We start from the raw sequence: 21,356 nt of genomic DNA, 5'->3' as shown, positions 1-21,356 counted from the left end.
TCCCACGCCCGGTGCCCCGCACCCACACCCACACCCCCCCGGCCCCGCCGGGCCCCGCCGCCTCACCCGCCTCAGCGCCGCCGCCTCCGCAACGGCCGCGCCACGTGCCCGCCGCCCCTCCCTTCCCGCCTAGATGCGCAGCCGGTGATTGGCCTCTCTGCGTCACGTGGCTCCCGGCCGGCGCGCGGCTGTGAGGGGCGGTCCCATGCCCGCGGAGGAGGGGGGGGAGGGGCGGGGCCTACGGCGGCCTTGGCGGCGCCGGGATGCAGCGGGACGTGGGCGGCCTGCCCCTGGCCCCCGCGCTGCGGGCCCGGCTGGTCGCCGCCGGCTTCCAGACGGCGCAGGAGCTGCTGGAGACCGGCCCCTGCGGGCTGAGCAAAGGTACCGGCGGGGGAACGGGCGCCCCCGCTGCCCGGCGGTTCTTGGGGCCGCCCCTCCCGGCCCCGCGTCCCTGCGCGGAGCCGCCGGAGCAGCCCGGTAGCGCGGGGGGGTGAGCAGGGCTCGTTTGCTTCCGTGGCGGTTGCACATGAAGCAGCTCGGGCAGGTGAGGCGCTTGGTCCACGGCGAGGTGGCGGCTCCCTGGGAAACCTCGCTGAGGCCTCAGGTTGGGGCAGAGAGGTGGCAAAGTTAGTATTGGATTGCTTTCATACGTGCCTAAGGAAGCAAAGGTAAAAGATCTTACACTGAGTGATAGATGTGGATGGATACAGAAAAGGAAGAACCAGGGGATTCTGTCTCTTTCATGCCTTTCTTTCCCCAAGGGTACGTGCTTTAAACAAAATAAACTTATATGTAGTCAGAAGGTTGCCTTTTTCAAGAAGCTATTATGGTTCTGTAATAATCCCTATGGAAATGGGGAAATGTACAAACATGAGGAGTAACAACATAAAATCAAACCAGTACCAATTCATTTCTCTCCTTCCGGTTGTTACCTGCATTATTTAAAGGCTGATAACTACTTGCAAACAGGCTAAACCTGACAATCTTGCTTTGGTTATGTACACTAGGCCAAACCCTATTTAAGATTTGCACAGACATTGTAAGAATAAAAATGATTTTGATTATCTGTGGTAAGCTGTGGTAATAGTTTTGCATTGAAGATCGCAGTGAAGTAGCCAGATCCTGACAGATGGATACCTGTAATAAAGATGAACACAGATATTTGCAGGTACCTCATCTCTGTTCCGAGGTCTGTGTGTCAGACCTAGAAATGATGCACAAGGTGCTCGGCCCTGGAACACCCTGAGAATTCAGAGCACGATCAGTAGGTGTCACTGTCAGAGTCTGCAACCCGACTGCTTTTACAGGACATTATTTGCTTCAAATGAAGTTTATATGATAGTACATTCAGTGCAGAATAGGTGAATTGCTCTGCTGGATCTCATCCATGCCTATGAACAACAGGTTTTATTTTTTTATTTGCAGATAGCTGTCACCTGAATTCTGAATGCAGGGCATCGTTGCTCTGAGCTCTTTTGAAAATCACGTCATTAGTTCCAGAGGTGTTTGCAAGCTGTGTGCAGCCTTATACTAAAAGGATTAATATTTTTTTGTTACACTGCAGAATGATCAGGTTTCTGTCAAACGAGTTGAATTATCCCTTCATACTTTAAATAATTCACTGTTTAGAAAAATAAGGTAGTGTTTTCCTAACTTTGACTCTTCTAGAAATTGGAATCTCCAAAGAAGAGGCGCTGGAAGCGTTACAGGTGGTGAGGCAGGCGTGCCAGGGGCATGCAGCAAGGACGGCGGGGGGACCAGACACAACCAGGAACTGCACAGCACTGGAACTGCTGGAGGAAGAGCAGGCCCAGGGCTTCATCATCACCTTCTGCTCAGCGCTAGACAACATCCTGGGAGGCGGCGTGCAGCTAACAAAAATCACCGAGATCTGCGGAGCTCCTGGTGTTGGGAAAACACAGCTGTGGTATTTTATTTTGAGATTAGTTTTGTGCAACTGATAATCACTTTTCTTTGTTTAATTTAACTATGAGGACAGTTCATTTTCTTGTTGTCATGACTGCAATCTCCGATTCTTATACAGCATTATAAATCTAATCACGATAATGGCAGTACTGCTTCCTGCTCCAGGTATTCCCCAGCAGAAAGGTCACTTTAGGAGTGAGCTGGAAGGGGAGAGCTCTGGGATGTAAATATTTTCTCTTTTTTCCATTTCCCGTGGCAGTATGCAGTTGGCGGTAGACGTACAGATCCCAGAATGTTTTGGGGGCGTCGCTGGAGAAGCCGTGTTCATTGACACCGAAGGAAGTTTTATGGTGGACAGAGTAGTGGATATTGCAGCTGCCTGTGTGCAGCACTGCCAGCTCATTGCCCAAGCTCAGCAAGAAGAAGGTATGTTGCCAAGTCCTTTTTTTCTGCCTTGTACTCTGGAATCTGAGTTGAACCAGTGTCTCGTAGGCTGCAGTTTTACCATTTGAGGGTTTGAGCAGCCGTGCTGGCTTAAGGGGTTCTTGCTGCCAACCTTTTATTTCCACCTGTATGTATTATACCCTGAACTGCATCAGTACGTGGAGCCATGCTGCAGACTGAGCTGAACTACTTTAAGAATAATTCTTTTTCTACATGATAATTTCTGGGTTTTAGGTATGTGGGGTATTTGGCTTTTTTTTGTTGTTGTTGTTTAGCACATTAGTGATCAAATTTACAGCAAAACCCAAACACAACTCTGTCAGCAAAACTGAGGGGTAATGTGCAGCAACGCAGGGACAGGAAGAGCAGCTGCAGAATTTCTTAAGACAATGTTGCTGCTGAAGCCCCATATTGTAGAACTGTAGCTGGAATTTGGCTCCTTCGTAAGGTCAATACAGCCAGGTTGCAGTTAATGAAGGTTTTATTCTGTAAGTCATTGGTGTGTTGGGGATACTGACACAACTTTTTTGGAGTATTTTATGTGGCAAAGTTCTGTTTTAAAAGAGGTAAAAGGACACCATATTAAATAAGCTACTGCCTGTACATTAAACAATGGATGATTAATAGTCACTGTTCTCCTCTGTCAGTGTTCTGGCTTGAAAAGCATTTACTGGAAAAGTTCTTTTTTCAGAAATAATGTTTTCATTTTTGGAGCGCTCCCTTGGAGCCTCCGGTGTATCTGTGTGCAAATGCTGAGATCGCATCTGCTCACCACCACCTTGACTTTCAAGCCAGATGGAAGGTACGTTTCCCACACTCTTTACCTTGACTGGTTTTGGGGGTTTTGCTGTTGCTATATGTGGAAGGCGTAGTTTGATAGAATGATGAAAGTCGCAATATGCTAGTACAGACGTCTGACTCATTTACTCATCTGTTTATTTGTTCTCAGATCATCTAAAAGCTTTGGAGACTTTCTCTCTGGAAAGTATCCTTTCTCACATATATTACTTCCGTTGTCGTGACTACATAGAGCTGCTTGCACAGGTTTACCTCCTCCCAGACTTTCTTTCAGAGCACTCCAAGGTAAGGGTTGTTGCAGACTTAGCAGAAGATATCACTCGTCTTCACACTAAAGATTTTCAGGGATGTTCATCTGTTACAGTAAGAGTAAAATGAGTAACACTTTGGTCATCAGCTTGACAGTAATGTATTGTCTGATGCCAGAGTACAAATGTAAAGCTTGTTTGCTTTTTCATTCCCATCCAGATTACTCTTGAGAGTAATTTGCTTTTGCTACCACTGCTGCCGGCATCCTGAATTTTCACTTTGAGGCAAAGATACTGGATCTGTGTTGTCACATGTTGTTACATTTCTGTGAGCACTGAGTTGTGAATCGTCACAAAACTGCCTTAGAAAAGAGTCTCTGAGCCAGGTGTGCGTGTGTTGACTGTCATGCAGGGGGATCAGAAAGGCTTAGTGCCATTTTTTGGTCCTAGGAGATCCCTGAGGACCAGAAGCATCCTACACCATGTTGGCATCCAGAAAGTGACTTTTCTTCTTCTTCCCAATACATCTTCTGTTGCTACAAGCAACCAGAGCCTGCGGCTTGACTCTTGGGTGGACCACAGCCAAAAAGTTTCCTAATACCTAGCGTCTTAGTGAAATGCTATTGTAAGGCAGATTTTCACCACCTCCCTTCCAGATTTCTAGATTCCGCACAGCAGTTCACTCCCCAGCAAGATTTGGGGAAGACGACTTGTGCCTCATTCTAACAGAGCACAAATCAGTGTTGTTTCGTTAGATTGTCTCTTGCATATCATTCCCATTTTTGGAAGCTGTTATCTTCTTGAAAGTGCAGATGGGAGCTTTACTTTTGCTTAGTGTAGTCTGGTATTTCCCTTTCTCTGCCAGGTCCTAATGGTGCCCTGTTGTGTTTGCTCTTGTGGAAAGTACACGGCTTCATTAGCACAGTTCCACTGGGCTGCAGTTCTCTGGTACCATCTGTGCCGATTTATCTGTGCTTGGCCTGGAGCCTGAAGCGCTGAAGGTTGCAGGACAACCGTAAGACCTTCTGGTGATTCCCTGGACGGGCTGTCCGTGACTTGACAGATGCTCATTGCAGTCCCGCTCTTGTTAAAATGAATCTGGGCCCTCTGTGTGGAGCTGGAGCTGGGGCTGGGACCACAGGAAACCTCCAGGTCTTAGGGTTTTTGTAGAGAGTGTTATTTGGAAATATGAATTAGTTCGAGGCCTTGTTAATAATATGAGAAAGACCAATAATATGAAAAAGACTATGTTAGAAAATATTCTTGTCATAATAAACATAATTAAGGTCTAATAGAGACAAACAGACATGGAAAAGGCAAATGTTTCCAAGTTTTCTCTGCATAGCCTACTTTTGAATACTTTAAGTCTACTTGTTTGCTATTTTGTAAGTGCAACTGGGAGAAAATAAACTAAATTGCATCCTGCCAGGACATGTTAATCTGATAGGCAAGTTATATAACTATATATACATTCCTTTGTAGCATGACTCATGTTTATACTGTTAAGCTGATTGTTCTGAAAGTCAAAAAATTAGGCATGAGGAAGATGTACAGGCTCATAGAAAGAATCTGCAGGAAGAAAGAAAAATGAGAAAACAGGAGAATATCTAATTTTAATTCTAACTATTTAATCTTCTTTTTCAAATTAAGATTTCTTTTTTTTTCAGTGGGAGGCCCAGGGCCATTTCACAGAGTGATGTTTGCTGCAGGCTTGTATGTTCCAGTCACAAAATTATTTCCCCGTCATGAGTTAAATCAATAATACAGAAAACCAGTTTTCTTGTATGGTTTCCAATTTGTTATCTTGTGCATTAATGAAAGAACTTGCAGACACCTAGGACCCGAGTGACATCCAAACGTGTGAACACTGTAAGACTATCCATCTCCCTTGTGTATTTCAGACAAATACAACAATCAAATCAAAACAGCTACAACAAATGAAGTTAGAATAAATCAAAATCCCAGACTAATATTTATATAGTGTCTTGAGGGCGATGAACCAGCAGAGCATTGTGCTCTAGCTTCAGTTAATGAATGCTACCAAAGAAATAATTCAGCAAAGCAAACATCTTCAGGCAAGATAGATACTCAGCTCCATTGCATAGTGCGTGGAATACCTTTAAGCGTCTGTTAAAATCTGTGTTTCTAAGATAGATCACTGATACGAGCCTTAGAATCAGATGAGTTGTCAGTGACTGCAGACAGCATGTATTCTAGTTTTGGTTCGGATTTTATTTTTTGAGGGAGAAGGTGAAATAAATTTGTGTTCGTGGAGGGTTGATTGAAGTACAATTCTGATGTTTAACAATTTATTTTTTTCTCCAGCTTCTCTTCTGCAAGGCTTTAAGTCCAGCTTTGTTATTTTCTATCCTGTACCAGGTTCTTCAGGGCGAAGTCAGCTAACTGGAAGTGAGCGAGGTCTGAAACAGGCTGAGGGCAGCTCTGTGCTGAGTTAACTAATGCCGAGCTTAGTGCAGTGCTTTGTTTAAGCTGGTGCAGCTACGGCCTGAGCTCCTATCCATGTGTAATGCAGAACTGCACTTAGTGTATTAGCGTGTTTGGAGCTGGAGGCTCTTTTCCCTGCACTTGTGTGAAATACTGGTTGTCTCTGATATATAGAGATAGACGATAGGTGTTATACTGTTGTGCACATCCGAGTATGAAATAAAATATTGTCATTACCTTATATAAAACATTCCAATGCATTTAAAAAGAGGTCTTACTGCTTTTTGTCTCCGGTTTGCAGGATAGTAATGGTAGTTTTTCGGTTTGTTCCATGTTGAGGTCCGACTGGTGGTAGTTGACGGAATTGCATTTCCTTTTCGCCACGACTTTGAGGACCTCTCACTTCGGACAAGGCTCTTGAATGGTCTGGCACAGCAGCTGATCATCATAGCAAATGATCATAAATCAGCGGTAAGTCTGGGGGAGGTTTAAATCACAAAAGATGCCACTTTGGAATAAGTTGCAAAGAATTACATGTGATTTGTGATTGTGAACAGCAAAATAAAACTTCAAGAATGTCCTCTACATGCATATTTGGCAGTTTGGTCAGTAAATATAGATGGATCACAGAGGCAAAACTGTTTACATGGAAAATTCCTAGATTTGCCAAAATAAGTAAAATTTGCATTAAAAGCATTCTGTGGATCCTAATTAAATGGTAGCATATCAATTTGTTGTGCTGTTTCACATCATCTTTAGTGATTTGGTTGGACAAGGAATTCTCCTTTGGTGACTTCTACCTACAAAGCGCATGCATTAAAATACATCAGAGTATGTTGCAGTTCCAACGTAATTTTCCACTCCTCATTTGAAAATAAACTACTGTCTTAGCAGAGGAACTGTTCTTAGGGAGAAAAACCACTTTATCTGCTAGTTTGGCTTGCTCTTCTGGCGTCCATGGAAACCCAGGGCTCCCTTCCTGGGCATAGTTTCCATGTCATTTATGCCGATATGGAGGCCAGCAAATCTTCAGCCACGCAGCCAGCAGATGGCACTCGGAAGCTACATCTGTTCCAGGAATTGTTTGGGCAAGTCTTTTCCAGCCCAGAAAAGCATTGTTCGGGAATTAGAGCTTACACAGGCTCAAAATGGTGCTTGTGCCTGTCACTGTTTCCAGGTGACTTGTAACCTTGTCACCCACAGCCTGCTCGATTGGCTTTTGTTCGTAACTGCTAAAAACAAACCTCGCCGTGTGCTTCCTCTGATAGCTGCAGGGAAGGAAGGAGCGCAGCTCGACGTGCTGCCTGGGTCAGGCGATGGGGTTTGCACCCTCTTCTCTCGCCCTGACGTGAATTATGAAGCTTCTTCCTGCTGGTGTGGGCACCAAGGGAGACGAATGTTGTACAGCTGCTTGATTTGCACAGCCTCCCGTTTACCGACTGCTTTCCCTCTGAAACGGGGTACCTGGTGACCTTGAGCAGGAGCAGTTGTCATTGTACAGTCTTTTATTTTTTTCTTTCTGATCAAGGGAACCATATATGACTTATTGAACAAGTGAGGAGCTTAGTACAAACGCTTGCTAAATAAACACTTGTGATCAGTCACAGAGCTTCAGAAATTATTTAACTCAGAGTGGCCCTCTTGTTAGTTTTTGAGTTAGTTCCAGTCTAAATTGAGCTCATGTGCCAGAGATTGCTTGTTGGGCAGCAAAGCTGGGTGGTCTGGATGCTTTCATATGGTAGGAAGTACATTCCTTTAGTTTCTAAACCCTGGCTGGGTTGTGCTAGGATACCCAGACCAGCCCCTCTCCAGCAGGGAGATGGGGAGCCTATTTGGGGCTGTTATCATCCATTTATGATTAGTTACTTCTCTAAAATACACGATGTATGTCTTGGGGCTTTCAGCTCCGTAAAGTTTCGCTGTGTTCAGTGGAACTGCTTGCTTTAACACACTTCTCTTAACTGTTCAAGCAGGAATCATACAAGCATGTCAAACAATGAAAACCCCTAGGGTGTAAGATAGGTACAATTTTTTTTATTTTTCATTTTTAATGAACTTTGCAATTAATATTCCTGGCTCTTTTCTGTCTCACCCACCCCCACTTCTACCAGGGATCTAACCTAGACTGTCTGTGAACCTCCTACGAGTGATTCGTGCTGCGAAAACACTCCCCCGCTCTGTCTGTTCACTTTCATTCTGCTTTGTATTGTACCCACTTGCGCATTTTTAGACTACAAGGTGCAGAAATTCTGCTAATCACCAGGCTCGTGCTTGCTTTGAGCAGCACCACCAAGTTCATTTATGCCTCAGTGACTGGAATCTCTCTCTTCCTAGAGGGCTAGTACGAGTCATGAGCATCCCATTACAGAGCCAAACAGTTCTTAGTACAAATACGGTGGAGTATACAAGTTATGCAGAGTTTGCATCCCTTGGGAAGGAAGAAATTCAGGTTTCTTGAAAGTCTTGAGTGAAAGAAATCTACCTTCCATGCAAACTGAAAATACATGTTGCAAGGTTATCTTATTTTGGTTTGGTTATTGGGAAAGGATGAGGCAGTTTTACAGTTTCTTCTTGTTAACATGAAAGCTTCGTTACAGTAAGCAAGAGTTTTGCCTGAGTAACTACTGATAAAAGCTTTTTGCAAAATCCCTCTCTTCCCTCCCACCAGCTCTTCTGGAGATTTTCTTGTTTCCTTGCTTCTGTTTCCTCTTCTAGGTAGTTCTGACAAACCAAATGACAACGAGGATTGGACAAAGCCAGTCCATGTTGGTACCTGCTTTAGGTAGGTGTTTAGCTGGTGAGTGGAAAACTGAGTTAATCTTCCAATCTATGATTTCCTTTCTTTTGGCATCATGTACAAAGAAAATGGAATTGTTTGTTGAGTCCATCAGACCCATCTGGAGCTGCCAGCATTGTGGAACTCTGCCGCATCCTATGTGCTGGCTGAGCTGTTTGTGTGATTGTCTTCCAATCTGTTTCTGCTAAAAGTGGACCAGGTACACTTCAGCTTTTTAAATAATAAGTAAACCTCTGAAAAATCAGGTAATTTAGACTGAAACTGGCTAGTGAATGATCGTGCTAAACTGTAGGGATGGACTTGGGGGCAGTAAACCTCTAGCGGGAATGTGGTGATGAACAGGTTAAAGCACTAAGAGGAGAACACAGCCTAACGGTTGCACACCTCAAACTATGCTGTGATTTCCTAAATTCCCTGAGAATTATTCACTGCCTCTCCAAACAGTTCTAATTGTTTATTTTGCCATTGCACTTGAGCACGTTCCGGTAATTATTTGCAAAGTTGTTTCATGTTTGCTGCATAGCTGGAACTCTCTGCCTGTTGCTCTCTACAGTTTTGATGTAGAGGGAGGTTCTACATGTGATCCTCAGCCACAGTCTGCCCATAGTGCCTTTAAGTGTTATTTTGCTCCATTTTTTCCTGAAATGAGCAGAATACCTCACATAGACTCTTCTGCTGCGGTCACAGGGGAAAATAGAACAGTTCTTCTGAAGCAGAGATTTTGACAAATGAAGAAAAAGCACAGCGTTTAAATCTTATTTCAGGTTGTAACTTTGCAGTATTTTATGATGTACTTAAAGGGCACAAATTCTCTATCCGCTGCTTCAGTTTCCGTGAACTAAGTAATGATTCCCTTGTTCTGGAGGGGAGGGAGAAGGAGGGGACAGTACAAAGGCAGAGATGTTCTTGGTGTCTGTACAGCATTGAACCATTTGGCACAGATGTAAGATAAAATGAACAATACTGACCATCTCCTTCGAGACTGTGAAGAATGTGGAATTTTGAGCTGTGCATGCAGATAAAGACCCAGCTTCCAGTATCTGACCCTTTTTCTCATTTTTCCCTCTTGCTCTCTATCATTTTTGGCAGCCTTTCTGGCTACAAACTCAATTAAAGATAAAAGATTCTGTCTTTTTTCAATGGCCAGTGTTGTTTGAGAGCTGTTGTGTTTATTGAGTCATAGGGACAGTAAAGAATGTGAAGACATTCAGAGTAGGTTATAATTCAAAGATACCATGTCTTGCACATATTTTCTTTTACAAACATTTAGCTTGTCATAACCTCATATTGACCATAAACTGATTGTGACTCTCACCAGAATGTGTGTAACCACACAGTACTGTTAAACTGAGTTGCGTGTACTCCTGCAAAAACGAAACTTGGTACCAGTTGGTAAAATATTTAAGCTAAGAGATATTCCCCTAATCCTAGACAGCGATATGTCAAGTTGAGCATTTCAGAGTGGTACAAAGATGTGAATTTATTCCGTAGACTTGGTGCAAGTATTGAGTTGGTGGATTCCAAGGTGATTTTTATGACCCTCTCTAAAGGGATGCTATTTCAACAGTCTCATCGTAAAAGCTAAAGAAGCTCCTACTCCTACACGGTTGGTTGTAGCCAAAGGAACTATTGAGGGAGGCATCAGCAGCAAAACCACAAGTAAAACCAATCCTGTTGCCTCCCCTAAATATATATTATTTTTCCCCATTGATTGGTAAGCCTTAGAAACAGCCTGTTCTAAGATTTCAGAAGAGCATTAATCTCTAAACTTGTATTCAGCTTCCTAGCAGAAGGGAAGTTCTTAATTATGAAAAAAAAAAGCACAGATGCTGCAAGGTATTAAGCCAAGAGCTTTATGAAGGGGACAGCTTTCTTTCCCACTAGTGGTAGCTAAGCTGGATGTTCCTAGACATTTCTACTGGATATATTTAGAAAGAAGGTCAAATATTAATCTACAGCCAGTTTAACACAGAAATATCCTATTTTACAGTAGCATTTTTCTCTCATATTCGATACAGTTGGAAACATTCTGGTGTGGAATTTGTACCCGTTGTAAAATGCGTTTTGATCTCTGACTCAGAATCATGTCTGATAGCCAAAAGCTTTAATCTCAACTTGGATATAGTGGAGCAAGCTCTGGCAAGGTCTAGGTCTTCATTACAGTTGAATGATTTTTTTCCTTCTGCATGCTGTAATGAATACCAGAGCACATGGGACACGTGGGGCTGACATGATGGAGACCAGCACGTCAATGATTCCGAAGTCACAGGGCTGTGAGCAGGAGAGGCTTGCAGCACTTCACCAAAACGACTGTTTTAAAGTGCAATTCATCTCTGGACTAGTTGCTGTCTCCTGGGAGAAACAGAGGAAAACACCCAATAAAACTGTCTATAAATGGACTGAGCTTGTGGTCAGGTGTGAACTGAAACAGTAGTTTCCTCTGAAACAGGATGACAATCCAAACTTCCTTCTCTCCTCCCACCACACTCCCCACCCCTTGCTTGCGGTTGTGTTCTTTTGCATTTTGCTGTCAGAAGCAGAAGACTGCTTCAGGGGCCATTAATACTTTAATAATCATTTACTTTCTCCCAAAGCTTACATCCCAGAGGGAGTGATGTTTGCTCATAATTATGCCTGAGAGACAGAATATCGCAATTTTGAAGTAGGATTTAGACATACTCACTAGACGTCTTCAGTAGTAATTAGAAGAACCATTTCTTCATGCTGCCTCTTTTTTCAAGATTTGTCTAGTATTTGTCCTTTATTCGGTATCTATAAAATCTCTCTATAAATATGAAAGTATTGCATCAAGCTTTCTATAAAACACTGTGAGTACAGAGGTTATTCCTTGTCTCTGTATATTTAATAATCCAGTTGTGAAATCCTTGCACATATGAAAAAGATGTAATTCATTACTGCAAGAAGGGTGTATATGTTTTAATCGTGGGGTTTTTTTGGAAGACTGGTCTAATTTCAGTTCAGTTTACTGATGATGCTGCTATTATAGGAGATAAATAAAATAGCCTGTCATTTTGTGTCACGCAGGAGAAAGCTGGGGACATGCTGCTACCGTCCGTTTAATCTTGCACTGGGACAACAGTCAGAGGTAAGAGAAAACGTAGGCCGGGGAGGTATGTAATAATAATGACAAATGTGACATTTGAGAGTCTTTTTCAGACCGGCTTTGGTGGCCCAGCAGGTATTTGAATTTGACTCCTGGCCACGTCGCAGGCTGCTGAGGCTCAAGAAGAGCTTTCTAGTTCAGCCTAAGACAGCGTGGGCCGAACTGTCACACTGGTCCTTCACACCACGGTCAGCTTGCTGCGCTGCTGTCCGTCCTTTCTGACAAGATGCCATGTCTCATCAAAGTAGAACATCCTAATGGCAGTTGCTCAGACACAAAAGTTTAGGATCTGGTGGCTAAGTCGAAATTTTTTTTTGTTACCTGCAGTTTGTAAGCAGGGAGAGGACTTCAGACTTTTAGGCCCCAGTCAGTACAAAGCCAAAGATGCTGAAGAAGGCTTTGCACCTACCCATGGGTTCTGGGGAGGACGGACTGCAGGCCTGCCGAGCCCTGAGCCTCGGTGGCAGCATTTGGACATTCTTGCTTTTAAACGCAGCAGGGTGGTTCTGCAAAACTGGACAGCTATGCAGAAACCAAGTTAGAGTGAGCTGCAGAAAGGGAGGAGGAGAGCTGCATGGACTCCCGGTGCAGAGCCGACCTGTGGAAGATGATTTTTAAAAGGCCAAAGGAATGAGGATGACCTTTCTAAAACCAGGATGAAGTTCTGTCTGTTGCGATGAGATCTGTTTCCTGGCTCTTTTCCCCCCTCTTCATGATATTGCAAGCTCATTTTGCTTTCCTGGTCGGTTAAATTTGTCTTGTATATAGTATCACAATGCAGCAATTTGAGATTAAGAAGCCTTGCTTCAATTCCCTAATCATCTGCAAACAACGAATAAAAATGCCACTGGAATGTTCTGCATAGTTTTTCTTGTTAAACTTAAAAGAGAAACGCAGTGTCACTTCCTCATGGAGTTTTGTTTTAAATTCTAAGTTTGAAGGCAATGCAGAATGATTACAGCAGGCTTTTTAATTTGGAATTAAATTAACATCACTGATTAGTTAACAGCCTTTATAAGACAGAAGTTGCATAAACATGATTGCAGAGTGAACAAAAGTTAATTTTATATATCAAAAGTAAAGAGCTTTTTTCTTCTGCAACACAGCCAGGAAGGTTGCAGATACAGGTTCCAGAGAGCAAGCCAAGGACAGACAAACGTGGTTTATTTACTGTTGTAAATATGCAGCTAATACGGAGTGGGGCCCGCAAAAGCACAGCAATTCCAATTACAACTGCCTATCTGTGAAAAGCAGAAATAGCTTGATTCTGTTGCATTTTTACACAAACTACCTATACCTGATGATCCATTGTGATTTTGTTGTTCTTGGTTTTATATTAGGTTACTGAGACACAAAGATGACCATTTGAGAATCCATTTGCCCACCCCCCCCCCCCCTTTTTTTTTTTCCAAATTGTGCTTTGGCCAAATATGATACCTGTCCCTTTTTTTCTACTGTTGCAAATGTCAGAGTTTAATTATAAGGGTTCTCATTGCTGTGAGGAAAGATCCTGTTGAGTCAGAGGCACACAGCAGAGCTCCAGCTGAGCGCCTGGAAAAGCACGGCTCCTGCACCTTCAGATTTAGGCTATTTTGTGAAGTATAACACTGCTGAAATGTTCTGAGGAATTCCCTGTGTAGCTAATACGAAGTGGCAGTGTTCCTCGGGCTGTAATTACGTGCTCTCTAATAGAGTGGCACCTCAGGGAGGTAAAAAACCCCCTGAAATAATTAACAGGACCTTTGGCAGGGTGTCTTGGTACAGAGAGTGGAATGCTTTCTGAATCGGCTTTACATAAGTTTTGGGGAGGTGGGCATGGTGCAGACGAGCAGCCCTGGGACTGGCTGAAAAACCCCTTGCTTTGAGGTGCTTTGCAATTTTCTCTCTAGATTATGCAAGCATCTATCGGGCTATGCGCCATGTAAGTACAAATCAGGATGCATTGCTTAGAGTCTAAATGCACAAAATCAAAGAAGTGTTAGAGGAGAAGTACAAGGGAAATGATTTTCTCAAGGTTATGCTGTATGTCAGTGGCAAGGTCAGGCTTAGAAATGGAACATCTTATTCTCATTCTCCATTCGCTAGGTTATATTGACAGGCTCGTGAAATCCCTAGAAAAAACCTCCCTAGAAGTATTTGAATTCTTGAGGGTATCTCCCAACTTTGAGAGGTCAGTGAACAAACGATTGATAAATGCAGTAGGAAAGAGTTGTGCTCAAAACCCTTTTTTGTTTGCATTTTAAGAAAATGGCATTTGGAATTAACTCATAATGAATATTGTTCCAAAAACGTGACCAAATACTGTGATGAAATAAGGCTAATTAATCAGTCACTCATTTTAGTAGGTCTGCATTGTATTTGAGCTGACAGGTCACACAAGGATAGGAATTTGGCATCCACAGTTTAAATGACCTATATGACAATATGTAAGAATTCGACTGGTCACCTGCCCCATGACTGGGGGAAAACTTGGTCTGGTCATTTGATTACTTGGAATTTTTGTTATTGTATTGACTAATCATAATTATCTGGCTTTTGTCTAACCAGGTTGGCAACGTTGTACAAATCGCCGAGTCAGAAGGAGTCAACCATACCATATTGCATTACAGTTAGTATTTCTTTTGGGATGGAGGTGCAGTGATGGGAGCAAATTGTTGCCTGTAAAGGAATTTTCAGACACATGAACAAATCTGAGAATTATGTTCACTTTCTTAGTGTTGCCTTTCAGTTGCCTTCTGATGGTAACCAGTAATAACTGCAATGTCTCCAAGTTTATGAGTATTTTGCACCTTTTCCCTTTAGAAAAATGACCCGGCATGTTAGAGTGAAAGCATTTTGATTTCCAGATCACATTTACAGCCAGCCTGTCCCCATCTGTTCTCATGTTAGTATTGCTGATTTTATCTGCCCTTGATGTTAAGTTTTAGCCTAAGTGCAATTACAGATAACAATCATATGCTCTCTGAACCTTCATTTTGGGAGACTGGAACAAGCCAAGCTGTTTTCTCCCTTGTCAGGTAGGTGGTTGTTTCCCCAGTTGCTCTTGTCTGCATCTGCTCCAGTTGAGTTTATCTTTTTAGGACAAGGGTGACCAGAATCATACGTGGTATTCCACAGGTCTCAATAGTGCTTTGTGCTGTACATATTTCCACATTTCTGCTCTAAGTGCATTGCTTGATATAACTGAGGTTGTATTTATCTCTTTCATAGCTCTGTCCTATCAGTGACCCTATGACCAGCCGATCTTTACAGATTTTTCTCCTCTGTCAGTATCATATGAGGAGCTTCCAGCTTATGGCTTGAGTTCTTATTCATCCCTAGTTAAATCCTGTGATTATTTTCTTTCATGGAGTGCTCAGATACACATTAATGAGAATGCATACTGTCTAAGCTGTATTTAGGTTTTAAAAAAAACCCCACCACTCGACTCATATCTTCAAATATCAGATACATAGGTACATGCCATAACTATTTGCTATGTGTCCTCATGGAAACACGTGGCCATAGCATTTCCTGCAGATTTTAATGTTGCCCTAAGATGAGGTCTTCAAACTATCAAACATAAATCAGATTTTTTTCACTCTGAATGTATTCACCTGGACAGAAGAAATACTGCAAATATACATATATTTCTTAGCTCTGTAAAGACTGTAAGGGTAAGCGGGACGACATCCCAAGGTTGTTTGGATCGTGTGATATGAGTGTGTGGCCCTTTCCAGCTGACAAACAGATGGATTTTGTCTTAGTTTAATTGCCTTTTTCTTTCAGTTTTATATGCATTATAAACCAGCTATGCTCTCTTCTTCTGTGTGAATGCACACAATCTTGAAATACAGTTGAGAGCGTATCCTAGTCAAAGATTTGTTAAAACTTAAGATTATCCCTGTGTTTTTTCTCTTAATCCTGTTGAGCTGCTTCAGCAGATGGTTTCTGGAAGTAAAAAATAAATGTATTCTCCATTTCTTTCATGAAATTCAGGTCTGATGGTAACAGTCTGCTGTTATCATTTCTCATTCCCATCTCCGTAGTTAAACTGGAAGATGTAAATACACATTCAGTGTTTCCAAATCTGATCTAGCACATCTATGTATAACCAGCACACAAAAAAAGATAATTAAAAAAAAAAAAAAATTCCTCAAGCTTAGATCCTCGAAGATGTTTAGGCTTATGCAAATTAGATGCCTTAGTACCATTGACAAACTGGCTGCTCTGTGCCTGTAAGCCAAGGGAGAAGTGTGTAACTTAGTGACCGAGCTCTAGTTCCTTCTCAGCCGTGTCCTTTCCATCACGCTGGCAAGTCAGTCACCGCTCTGGGCAAGCGTGGAAGCTGTGGAACACCTATCAAATTAAGTGGATTTTCTTTCACAGGATTCATTCTTAAGTGCAGAGTATAGAAATGTAAATTGATTTATGCACAAGGGAGTAAGTAGATAATCCAATCCACCTACATTTCCCAGGTAACATGACCTGATTATTTAATCATGAAACATAGAGACCCAGGACCTATATTCTGGGTAGGAATTGTCAGTATTTCCCTGAACTGTGAAGGATCTGCCAGACTAGCAGTGAGAATACCGCTCAAGTAATAAAGCCATCTACCTTTGTCAATCTTGATGCAGTCTGTAAATGCCAGAAGGTTGAAGAACAGTTCAAAATGACTGCAGACTATCTCAGCTTTGTAGGTCCTTGGCTCCATTAGCCACATTCTTGCCACCTAAAAACCAGTAACAACTTCACAAACATACACAAAAGTCTTGGATTTTTCAAGGCGCTATGCCCAGAAGGTACATGCCTTTAAATGCAAAACATCCATACTAAGCAACCTAGTTTATCGTGTTCTGGCCTTTATAACCATTGGAATGCTTTCGCTGGGAGTCTAGCATGCTGGATTAAGTGGATTCTTGGCTACAGATCCACCTTTGTGCCTGAGGGAAATGGCAGAGATTAGATGCAAGCAGCAGTGAAACACTAAACTTGAAGATTCCCCATTATGCTATTTAGAACAACACTTGAGTTGCTTATAATAGCAGAGGGACTGCACAAATTCTGCCCTTGTGGCACCTCTTGCTGTTTGTTCCTTTGAAAACAGCAGGCTGCGTGAGGTGAGGCATTTAGAAACAGAAACACAGAGATGGGAGACTTACACAAAACTTTCGGATTGGGTTGTGTTTTGGTTTGGATTGATCTTGGTGTGGGGGACACTGGCATTTTAGAAGAGTCAGGTCTGATAGTAATTCTACCTGCTTTTTCACACTGCACCAGCCTAAAATGTCGACTTTCCTGAAATGCTCTCATCCCCACGCTGTCTCTACCTGAGCATTTAGGATCCCCAAAGCAGTTTTTCAGATTAAACCCTTTTCCTCTCGAAGTCGTCACTGAGCTGGCAGTGCTCCCTGCACAGCGTTTGTCTGGAGACGGGAAGACAGTTGCAGGCTTCACATCTCAGTATTTCCATCTGCATTGGTGACATGCTTACCTAACTGATTTTCCAGATCTTTCATATTTTAAAATCTTGTAAAATTATTTAATTGTGAGCTAAGGTAACAGAAAATAGGAATGGTACTAAGCCAAACAGATCACTTCAAGCTCTCTACTGAGTAGCAGCATCTAGTTTTCACTTCAACATTTATTAATAGTTTTTGGCAGCTAAAGGTTCTCATCCCATTGTGTCTCATAAATTACTATGCTGGGACAGTCTTTGCAGTCTAGAGACCAATTCAGATATGCTGTTCTCTTACAATGTCTCATTGATGTTTTCAGTTCATTAAGTAGCTACATAAAAATATCCTAGGTTTTAGAAATGCAGAGTTTTGTTTCTGAAAACGATTGAGGCAATTAATCCAGTCATTGTGCTTCTGTGGGAGCTTGAAAAAGGGCTGAAGGATTTGGCTTTTAATTTATTTAAATAGGCAACATAATTTAGAGAGAAGCAGTGCTTCATAGTCATAGGAATTATTAGTGATAAAATGAAGAGAGAACCTGGTTGGTGAAAATGAAGTATCTTTAAAAAATAGAACAAATTATTATTAGTTGTCGTGTGCGTTGAAAATCTTGCAGTTCTGAGCTTAGCCTGGTCTATAAACGTTTTGTGGCCACTCATCTAAAATAAATGACAGCATCATACCTGATCTTCTGAGAAGCAGTTACTCATGCAGTATATCCATAAAGTGTTATCACACGACTTTGCTTATATGTTACAGTCTCATGGTTTCCGAGATGTGCAGCTTCCAGCTGTCACTCAAAATGCAGAAGATACTGAAACGAACCCTCGCAAACGGCCACGGAGAGAAGAGGAAAAGTAATAGCGATTCCAAAGTTGAATGTTAAAAAACCGCGTGCTGCATGAGAACAGTTGCATAGCAAACATGCAACCAAAGGTAGCCTGAGAGACTCTAATTTAAACTTCTGCTCTGGATATTTAACATTAAGACTGCAATATGCAAATTTCTGTCGCAGGAAATTCCTTTGTGTATGGCATAATTTTACTTTTATAATAAAATTCTATGTTTTCTATAACAAGGGGCTTCAGCTTTTTTTTGGGAGACGGAAAATATAACTACTTTGGGGGAAAAAAAAAAGAAATGCGAGCATCTAATACATTACATTAATGACACAGGTCTTGATCAATCATCTGGTTTTGTGTGTATTTGAATTTTAACAAGGTTTCCTGCAGCAATCTGCTCACATGCCTCAGAGCAGGGCAGAAGGCAGCGGAGCTGCTGATGGATGCTCTAAGATAAATAGAAACCTAAATGCTGTGCCAGACCGGGGCATCAGCCCTTACCTGCTGCAAAGTCCTTGATCAAGGACAACCGAAGCCATGGGTTCAACTTCTCATTTATCTCGTAGTGGTAACAACAGAGACGAAAGACCAGATCTGAAAGGCAAAAGATTTAATCCAGCATGGTAATGTCATGTTCCTGTCGTAGTAAGACTACCATCACTTGAGCTTGAACCAAACTGCTGCACAGCCCTCAGCTTCCATGTTCTTTTCATACCAAAGGATTCAGAATGAAGATGCTGTAATTAGGATCTGTTTTTTGTTGCTTTAATAAAGAGGAAACCCAGGCTCCTTAGACACCAGCAATATATTAGCAGCTCCAGAATCTAAACCAAATGAAAGAATGAATGTACACTGAAAATACAGCAGGGATTTGTCCTCTTTTTATTAAGAGAAAACAAATCAATAAGATTATTAGAGGAGAAGAAAGGTACCGCAGTGCAAAATAGTAATTACTTCAATTATGCGAAGTATTTGTCTGTACACATGCACACATATGACCCCTTTCTGGCATAGTGCTGGATAATGTTATAGCTGAGGAAACTCAGCCAGCAGGCTAAATGGAGAATTCAAGTTGTGGGAGTCACTAGCTTCAATTTTTAATTTAGTAACACTAAACTGGCTTTGCTTTGAAACAAAATTCTGTGCTGCATCTGAGTCACAAAACTTCTTTATTCAAAAAGCTGCAAAAAAAAAAGTGGCAGTGATTTTTGGATCATTATAGTGTTTAGATATAAATTACATAATAAAATATTAAAAGGAAAAGTATTCCATTGCTATGCAGCAAACTGGGCTGTGTGAAAACTTAAAAACTGTGAGTCAGGGAGTAGCAAGGATGACATAAAGAAAGAACGGCGGCGGGATTGTGACTCAGACAAACATTTCAATGCAGGAGACACAGGCAAACAAAAGCATCCTACCGCATGTGATGTCAGCAAACGCTCCGCTTGGGAACAGCGGCTTCCTACGTATTGCAGCGCAAGAGGAGGGGGAGCCAGCGCGGTGCACATGCCTACGTAGCCACAAGGAAAACCATCCGTTAGGAGTGTTGTAATAATATTTTAAGAAGCACTGCTGGTTACGACTGATAGCTGCTATCTAATGCGTTTGATATTTATGGAAAATCCGTTTCTCTCAATTTATTGTGTTCTGATTGAATATCCTCAACACGTACTTCCATGTGTGAGGAGAGTAAGGATGTGTCTCCAATACTATTGATTTCAGCTGACGGGGGTTTTTTTTTTTGTTTGTAGTAGAATAGCATCCAGAAGCCCCAGCTGAGATGCTGATCTTGTTATACGAAGATAAATCGTTTTGTCTGAGTAAATACTAGATCTTCCAGTATTCCACGCATCATTATCAAAATTAAAAAATTGCAGAGTTACTGGTTAACAGTGGGAGTTACAAAACATGCAAAGGAAGCATTGGAGGCTCTCTATGCTGAGACTTTAATTTTTTGGTTTTCATATTGAACCTATTATAAAAATCAGCTCTGCAGACCAGAACTAGAGAGAAGGATCTGTTGGCGGAGACAAAATTAGATGAAATGAGCCAGATTTCGTTCTCATCTGCTGGAGAGAAGGAAGCTGTTCCAGGCTTAGAATTGCATATAAAGAAAGAATTTGACCATTGCCTCACCAATAAATCTTCCGTGGCAAGTTGATATTTTCTTACATGTGCCTAGAATTCTCTTGCGTGTCATAGCATCAGTGCACAACAGTGAGTGGCATGAGAGAATTTTATGACTGCACAAAAAGATTCTAACTAGCCAATGTCATGGCACTGAATCAAAAATAAAACAGGTTATTTGATTTGCTTTTTAAGTCCCAGTTTTCTGAAAGCCGAAAGCTTTAACTATCATGCTGAGTTTTGAATGGTTCCATTTTGCAGGGACGACATTTACTTGTGGTGTAGGAACCTACTTCGTCACCACAACAAGAATAACAGTTTCTACCACAGGGCTTGGCAACAGGAAAACACTGTGGTCACAGTGTACTCCTTCTCAAGCCCAAATCCTGCTTTGAAATTCTAGTTTGGACAGAGAAAATAGCAATTTATTTCTTCCTGATTTTATGGGTTCTGCACCTCTTTCCCTTATGAAACACTGAGAAACAAACTAGCTACCAAAGAGAATAAAGTTAAGAAAATATGAAGAATAAATAGCTCATCTGAAGGTGATAACATGTAGCCAAGTTCAAACAGTCTTGTGTTGAAATAAATTACGAACTGGTTGACTAATGTGGAAGGAGACTCAGCTGCTAATCTGAATGCTGAATGCAGTGCTGAGAAGAGTGTATTTCAAATAGAACAGCTATTTTTCTGTTGAATTTCAGTTACTGTTCCTTTAGTTATTTGGGGGGACTGCATTTAAATTTATTCTAAGGCATTTAATGGATTAACAAAGGTGAAATCCTTACCGCCTGCCTTTTTAACTCCACTGTTTTTCTGAACAAAAGAAGATATGCAAGTTGGAAGGACAAGTCATTGTGTTCCAGCTTCTCAGAAGAGATTGTCTTTACCACGCTTGGGATCATAATTATTTAGAACGGCACATCAAGCTGTATTATATGAACACAATCAAATATATTTCACACAGAATTAGAATAAGTTTTGAAGTGTGGTTTGATGCTTTCTTGTCCGAAGACAGAGTACCTTGAGGGAAATGGAATAAATAGAGTGCTTACGTTGCAGTAACACAAATATTACAACAGAGTATGTAAGGGAAATAATACTTTTTGTACAGGATGAGAATGAGGGAGGGCAAGCGGTGATTTCCGACCAGTTCGAGCCCCA

At 41.8% G+C, this 21,356-nt stretch overlaps 1 protein-coding gene across 2 annotated transcripts; it reads left to right on the top strand.

Annotated features, from left to right (window-relative positions):
* The first annotated feature begins 240 nt into the window (after positions 1 to 240).
* Positions 241 to 18,301, top strand: RAD51C (RAD51 paralog C). 2 transcript variants are annotated; one of them, XM_065647035.1, is made up of 9 exons: positions 241 to 381; positions 1,669 to 1,927; positions 2,186 to 2,352; positions 3,320 to 3,453; positions 6,201 to 6,332; positions 8,577 to 8,643; positions 11,704 to 11,764; positions 14,330 to 14,390; positions 17,983 to 18,301. In XM_065647035.1, exons 1-9 carry the CDS (start codon positions 264 to 266, stop codon positions 18,082 to 18,084), a joined length of 1,101 nt encoding a protein of 366 aa, XP_065503107.1. In that variant the 5' UTR covers positions 241 to 263; the 3' UTR covers positions 18,085 to 18,301. The 2 variants fall into 2 exon arrangements, with proteins under 2 accessions (XP_065503107.1, XP_065503108.1); XM_065647036.1 differs by lacking the exon at positions 14,330 to 14,390.
* Positions 18,302 to 21,356: the final 3,055 nt, after the last annotated feature.

Source organism: Caloenas nicobarica, chromosome 17, assembly GCF_036013445.1.
Source record: "Caloenas nicobarica isolate bCalNic1 chromosome 17, bCalNic1.hap1, whole genome shotgun sequence".
Lineage (NCBI taxonomy): Eukaryota > Metazoa > Chordata > Aves > Columbiformes > Columbidae > Caloenas > Caloenas nicobarica.
Note: the sequence above shows the minus strand (reverse complement) of the source record. Positions and strands in the feature narration are given on the sequence as shown.

Coding starts and splice junctions, on each gene's coding strand:
- RAD51C (XM_065647035.1), top strand. CDS start 264: ATGCAGCGGGACGTGGGCGGCCTGCCCCTGGCCCCCGCGCTGCGGGCC. Junction 1,928..2,185: donor GTTGGGAAAACACAGCTGTG/GTATTTTATTTT, acceptor TTCCCGTGGCAG/TATGCAGTTGGCGGTAGACG. Junction 3,454..6,200: donor TTCTTTCAGAGCACTCCAAG/GTAAGGGTTGTT, acceptor TTCCATGTTGAG/GTCCGACTGGTGGTAGTTGA.